This window comes from Eptatretus burgeri, chromosome 8 (assembly GCF_056783735.1).
Source record: "Eptatretus burgeri isolate ZD-2024b chromosome 8, Ebu_testis_v1, whole genome shotgun sequence".
Classification (NCBI taxonomy): domain Eukaryota; kingdom Metazoa; phylum Chordata; class Myxini; order Myxiniformes; family Myxinidae; genus Eptatretus; species Eptatretus burgeri.
Window position 1 is genome coordinate 94,844,815 of NC_140968.1, and position 7,500 is coordinate 94,852,314.

The 7,500-nt window shown below is 42.4% G+C and overlaps 1 protein-coding gene across 18 annotated transcripts in view; it reads left to right on the forward strand.

Annotated features, from left to right (window-relative positions):
- The window catches only part of LOC147022305 (CUGBP Elav-like family member 4), a 552,060-nt gene that overhangs the window by 428,116 nt on the left and 116,444 nt on the right, over window positions 1-7,500 (forward strand). For all 18 annotated transcript variants that reach the window (XM_085893037.1, XM_085893038.1, XM_085893040.1 and 15 more), the window contains 2 exons: window positions 2,681-2,824; window positions 2,997-3,144. In XM_085893037.1, the coding sequence (XP_085749163.1) occupies window positions 2,681-2,824; window positions 2,997-3,144 (292 nt within the window). The remainder of the gene's footprint in view (window positions 1-2,680; window positions 2,825-2,996; window positions 3,145-7,500) is intronic.

Here is a 7,500-nt window from a genome sequence, read left to right on the forward strand (position 1 = left end):
ACTTTTAACACGATAGCTTAAATTGGCTCTGTTGTTACGACGTGCAACGTGGGAACAACTACACGAACATGATCACTGTTTGTTTAGACTTCCGTTTATAAGTTCCAGTTACACCCCTTAAGGTTTATCCTTGACTTAAAATCATAATCTCTGCCTGTTAGTTGTTGCCGAGAAACTTTAACAATATAAACAATCAATTTTTTTTTTCTCGAACTTTTGACCTTTTTACATTAAAAATTTCATTACCTGGAAATTATGAAATGCAGAGCTCACCTTTGATCACTCGTTCTTCATTTATTTGATCTATTTTGCTACTTGCAGAATATAACCATTTGCCACCATCCAATATGTATTGTTTATATTTTATTCTGTCTGCACATACGATGCACCTTGGTATCTGCTTGCAATTTGCAAGCATGCCCCCACTAGTTTCTCATATATATACATATCTATCTTTCTAACCATTCACTCTCACTCACTCATATAAATCTTTAGTACTTTCTAACTGGCTGAGAAATCTGAAATTTTTGACATTGATATAACTCAAAGCCAAGATCCTTGCAAAAATTCACAAAAGTGTCTGTAAATGTCCATAAATCAAAATATCCGTCAATGAAAATCGGCCGGTGCAGCCTCGCTTTCGCTCACGGAGGGTCACATGACCAGAGACAGTAGCATGTCATGGGTATGATTTCTCATGGGTGTTTTTCGGTTTTATGGCAGGATGATTCGATAAGTGTGTCGGTTTTTGTCATTTACGGACGGACTGTGTATAGTGGTAGGAAATTATAAGCATTTCCCGTTTGCATAAGGTGTACCTTTGTAATTGTTGTCATGCATATTTTATGTATTACATGTTTAGATATACAGTTGGGCCCCTGTATCATGTACCCTGGTTAGAACAAACACTCAGAACATGTTTTCGTGTGTGTGTGTGTGTGTGTGTGTGTGTGTGTGTGTGTGTGTGTGTGTGTGTGTGTGTGTGTGTGTGTGTGTGTGTGTGTGTGTGTGTGTGTAAGCACACAAATGTATTGTTATATTTTGCTTTCCTACCTGTCTCAGATAGATCGTCACCACAATTGTTGACACATTAACTATTGGCTTTGATTCATTGAACAGATAGGCCATGCACTGTAACAAAGGCTTGAAGTGCATTCTATAACCACTCCAATAACTAACTTCAGCTGCTGATCTAACCTCGGATGAATTGTCAATAAATCTGAAATTATTTCTCTGCACACACAGACAGGGGATATCACCCAGTAATGAGATGAGGGTTAAAAAAAAACATAAAAATCCAATGATTGTGGCAAAAATCTGCAGCCGTGTGAAACAAAATCACCCCACACCCCTTCCGTCACTTTCCCCAGCCCACGGCCCCAAGAACAGATCATCGGGAAACCCATTACAAGGAGAATGAGCGGGATTGATTTGCACCTAAATGTCACGGCGTTACGGCGTGCGTGGGATCAATGGATGAGGCGAAGGCAAAATTGGCCATCTGCACACTGCCCAGAAAGCTGCATGCTCTAATCTAACAAGCAGCTATTTAGCAGGAAATTGTGAAGCAAGGATATTAAAGCATTCCGTGTGATAAAGGGCCGCATTGCTCGGGCTTTCTTTGGGTCTCCACTGTAAATATTTTAAGGCAGAGGCATAAATAGGAGAAACAAAAGAAAAAAAACCTCTTATATGCTTGCAGTAACCTTCTTGGGCCTTCATGTCTTACTATGATGCATCAATGGGAGTTGCCCATTCATTATCAAAATGGCTGCCTGGGCGCTAAAAATCTTTAATCTGCTCGGCTTGTCGACAATTCTGCTGATACAACACTAGCGTTTGTTTGGGCACGTACATCTTTGGAGTGTACGAGCGAGCGTAGAATTTCGCTGTGTGTGCGATTATGTCCACTAACGGTACTTTCCTCCAAAGGGGTTCTGTTTAGCACGGTCAGTGTAAGTAAGTATTAAATAACCAGATCATATCCTCAACTTGTAGTTATGATAGGGTTATTAATGATCAGAATACATTTCAACACAAAGCTGCCCAGCACATACAGGGTTGTTGTTGTTGTTGTTGTTGTTGTTGTTGTTGTTGTTGTTTAGACTTTATTCCTGTGGTTACATGGCAATAAACTGGTCTCTCTGCTCAAACTACTATTTGAGAGTTCCTTTCCCAGGCCATTCACTTGAGGGACTGTACTTGTGAAATTGTGTTTACGTTCTTCTTTTTTTGTTGTTGCGGTCTCTTGTGCTCTCGGGACGTGCCAAGGGACGCCATGAGGGTGGTTATTTAGCTGGAACTGAAGAGACAAGCTCGAGTTCCCTTTCCGCTCTTTTGCAGAAGCATTCTGTCATTGCCGGTTCAAAGGGCCAGCATAAAGACATTGCAAGCGTTATAATTATGATAATTATTCCATATGTATTGCCAGGAGGCTTATAGTGTATTTCTCCGACATTATTTGCTGGGTTTTTTCCGCCCAAAAAATTTCTCTTTTGAACCTTAAGTTACTGTATCGTTACTTTAATTTTTACAGCTCTGAGCACAGCATCTTGACGTAACAAATAGATATTCCGACATTTTCCTATAATCTGATGTTGCTTTTTTCCATTTCCTCCTGCCCTTACACCTCTCACCCATTTCTCCTCCAATCCCTTCCCAAACTAACTTTCCACCATAGGGTGCATCTTCGAGCCTGGTTGTAAAGTTTGCTGACACGGACAAGGAGCGCACGCTGAGACGCATGCAGCAGATGGCTGGCCCACTAGGAATGTTCAACCCAATGGCCATACAATTTGGGGCCTATGGGGCTTACACTCAGGCTGTGAGCACGAGACCTCACGTCACACATATCCACAATACAAGTTGCCATTTGTTCAGCAAACCTCACCCATAACATCCCACACTTTATCTCATCCACGGCTTCCAACTTTACCACTTAAGCTCTTTTGGCATTATCCTTCCACAACGTGATATTCTGTTCTTTTATCCACCAGCTAATGCAACAGCAAGCTGCACTAATGGCCGCCGCAGCTCACGGAGCTTACCTCACCCCCATGGCTGCGCTCACGGCTGCGCAAATGCAGCAAGTGGCTGCAGTTAATATGAACGGGCTAGTCGCCACACCCATCACCCCAGCTTCTGGTGAGATATCGGCTCACTCTGTTGCACTTCCTCAGCCAGTCATTCATTCCATCATTCGTTAATGCATTGATGACACAAATCCAATAAGATGGTACATAAATGCACAATTACCTTTTAGCTGTCTAGTCTCGTTAGATTTGGGACTTGACAGGCAGTGTTGCATAACAAAGTGTGCCATCCCTTCGACAGATATTAAGGTGGGTATCCCATCTGCTAGTATTCGTTTGTGGACATTAAGAAGCACTCGGTGTCTTTGAAAGAGTATGCGACTTATCCCCTGCACGCTGAGCAAATTGCATATTTCTGCCTAAACTACAGGTGGAAAGTGGTTTGGTCTTCTCGGGTATTCCTTGAGACACCATGAGGTTACATTGGTGACTATCTCAGGAGAGTGGTTGCTGTGTAGACAGCAGCTTTTACACTTAGAGCAAATTCACGGTCCCAGGTGTTCACATGTCTTGCGTGAACCTGAGATTCGCCCAATATACGGCCCATCCCATCAATGATGCCCCTAGTCAGATGAGAAATTGTTGTGCTCATGACACCTGGCCCTCCAAACGATAAAAGAGCGAAGTTAAAATTGAAATCTAAACCTCGCACTACTCTCACAGTTTACCTTGAAAGCCATAGTTTACTTACAGATTGAATGTTTGCTCAATCATGCGACTCAACATCAACTGAGTATTTACCCATGATACATCCTTGGCGAATACAAAATAATTTCCTTCAATTTGTGGGCATGGCTATGGCTCGTGGCCTGACGCGCAGTGAAACTCGAAATGCACCTTCTTCTTCTCTTATCTCTTTCCAATCCTTCATTTAAAAAAAAAAAAATTTTAGTGCATCCAAAACGCGTCAAACAAATTGCTCCAGTTCAATCCCTCAAGAGCTGAAGGATTATCAAACTGTGATTGGCTGAAGCCAGTCACACAATTCCTCTCTGCTCTTCTCAATGAAAATGATTTATGTTTGTAATACCTGGCAGTTTATATAGCACTATTACTTACAATATGTGATCTGATGATGCTTATCCATGTTGTTGTTCAGTTATAGTTCAATCTGCAAATATATATTGGTCAAGATCGCTTTCTGTTTTGCAACATCTTAAATATACGTTAGCTTTTACTCTTGTATGAATGAAAAAAAAATATATATATATATATATATATATATGTATACAGTATATATATATATTGCTCTTATTCTTTAAATCATTAAAGGTGTGACTGGTTCAGGTGATGGAAGTATGGTTTCCATGTTCTCAATGGTAATAGACGGCTCTACAGCATTACATCTCTCTGCTACATTCCATGACTCTCGTTCACTCCATTTTGTGGGAATAACCCCTGGATGACCTGGCACCGGGTTGTTCACTAATCACCCCACTGTCTGGACAATTTGAACCAGTCACCTGCTGTGCACAATTTTCCATGATGGGCCATGATCACCAAAGTGTGCTCGAAGTAAGAAGTATGTGATTCATTTCAAGAAATTAAATCCTCTCCTCGGTATTGAATAAATATACTCTGTGTGAACCTCCCGACCAGGCATTTCCACCATACGGCTGCGAGCTTGGTTCGTGCACAATTTGGCAGAATTACAGGAAGTACCTATACTGCCTGTGAAGCACCAATCCAACGGTTTAATTAGAGATGGTCGACTTCATGACAGCCTGCCAAGTTTGAAGGCAATATGCTTTATACACTCACGACTTAACAAACGCACAACTTTCACTAGAATCATGCTTGGAATTTAATTTTTTTCACAAAATCATCCAGACTAAATTGCCTGCCTTTCATTCACCTTTTATCTTTAAAAACAACATGATAGAGCCTGAATACCAAATTCTCCAATTGATGAACATGTATCATTTCAAAAGAATAAGTCACAAGTTTTGAGTGTGGTGGAGGAAGATACCATGCCCACCATCCAAAAAAACCTCCTCTGGCCTCGTTATATGATCAGACAAAAGAGTGGATAATTTCAGACAGTCTACTGAGCAAAAGTACTGAGAAGTGCATGTACATATGGGAGGGTCACAGAACAACATCAATCCCATGGTGAACAGAATAAATGTAGATGACTATAACAATCGGAATTGAAGCACTACCCACCGGAATGCCATGACGTCATCTGGCACAGTGAACACTTTGAGAAAGATTACTTTTGACATGGCCAAACGGAATAAATGGAGGTATTGGAAGTAAATTTCCCTGCTGTAATCATAATTGCAAGACCTTGTTAATTATGCCCACAAAGTTTTGTGATGACATGCCGATCATCAAGACAGATGACAAGTTTGACAGACAAAGGGACAGACTGTTGTATTATCAACACTAGAAGTACCTGCTCTTTGCAGGAGCAGCCAAAGGTGTTCATTTTATTATCCTTATGATTATTAATTCAATGTCAGGCCAACTTTGGTGGGACACTTTCTTTATTCTGGTAGACTACACGTAAGCACACACACCACCATAGGGTTCTGTATTCAATGCAAGGTGCACGCACCAGAAATTTTAGCACACACACCAACAGAGGGTGCTTTTCCATCACATACATACATACATACATATATACATGCATGCATACATACATCCCCACATACGCCATAGATCCATTAAATATAAGCAGAGTACCTTCCCAACAGGCGATATTGTTCCAAGCATGAAACACGTTCTTCTGACACATCCCTTTATTTGGGCATTGTACAGGCAACAGACCGCTGCCTTCATCGCTCCCGGAAAAAAAAATAACGGTAAATGTACACGAAGCAAAATGTGCGGACTAATTATGTGCATATATAATGCATCGTAGTTATTGGTAATGTAGCTCGGATAATTCCAATTGCACCCCTCCTCCACCCAAAGGAAGGAAATGCCAAGATGGGTGAAAAAATAATATTTCAAAACACGATGGAATCAAACAAAACTTCAGAAAACACGCCTTCAGGGTGTCCCGAGTAATCCCTGAAACTTTCAACTTCCTTGGTAAAATACTCTCGGAGGAGCAGATGAAAAGTACATACAACATACTTCCCCTCCAATATATATATATATATATATATATATATATATATATATATATATATATATATATATATATATATATATATATATATATATATATATATATATATATATATACACACACTGTGTATATGTATGTATGTGTGTATATATATATATATATATATATATATATATATATATATATATATATATATATATATATATATATATATATATATATATTTATATATATATATGTGTATATGTATGTATGTATGTGTATATATTGTTGCGGATTCCGCGCCCGCCGGCGTGCGGACGGCCACGTAACTCGAATCGCGGCACGTCGCCCACCGGACGGACAATCCAGTCGTGACCCTCTCGGACTAACGCCGGGAACCAGTCACGGGTGGACCTTTCGGTCTCACCGCGATCGAGCCAATCAGCCCCCGCGTGGGATAGGGTTGCTCGCCAAATTCGACCTACCTAAGTATCCACGCGGAGGGTAGACCGGGCGATCGCACCTCGCCGCAGGTCGACTTCGGACACGGGCCACTTAAGCGACCCGTTCCGTACTATCAGAATAACCGAGCGGTGTTATCGTCGACCTCGACGGTTCGATTAATTATCGGGCGTATTCAGCCCACTACCAACCCTTTACGTGAAGCAAGATGAGGGTTCAATGGGGGAAAATACGAAGCGAAGCGGGTGAACAGTTCAACAATAAAGCACATTTATTCGCGGCACACGGGAAGCACACAAATACAATTCCACCAAAAGCACACAAAAAAAAGAAAACACAATTCCATTTACACAAAAAGCAAATATAAAAGTGAAAACACAGTGCAGAGCTAATACCGACTACCGAGCACACGGCAACACTTATACAATTCTACTTCACAGACGGCGCCGACAACACATACCCAAAACCAAGGAAAAGAAACACCCTCAAGGATGAGGCGGGCCTGAGGCCGAGACCGGGTCGCGCCTACCCGTCTGGTGATGAGACGCGGAGCGGCGATGGCGCCTCACTCCGCGGGCCTCGCGGACAGTGCCTGGCAGGGGGTGGGAAAGGGGGCCCCCTTGGTCGCACTATCTCAGCGCGGGGGGAAACAGGAGGGGGTTGCTGATGCTCGGGGTATAGAGGATCTTTATTATCCCTGGTGTGCGTCTCCACCTCGGCCAGGTCGCGCTGCCGGCCTTCCTCGGGCGTGCAGCTCCCGGCACCGTCGCGAGCACCCCCTCGTCTGCCTTCGCCGCTGCCGCCTCTCCGCCCCTGGACTCCTCTTTGGGCTCTCCTCATTGGACTCTCCGATCGACTCTCCCCTTCGCGACTCTCTTCAGCTTC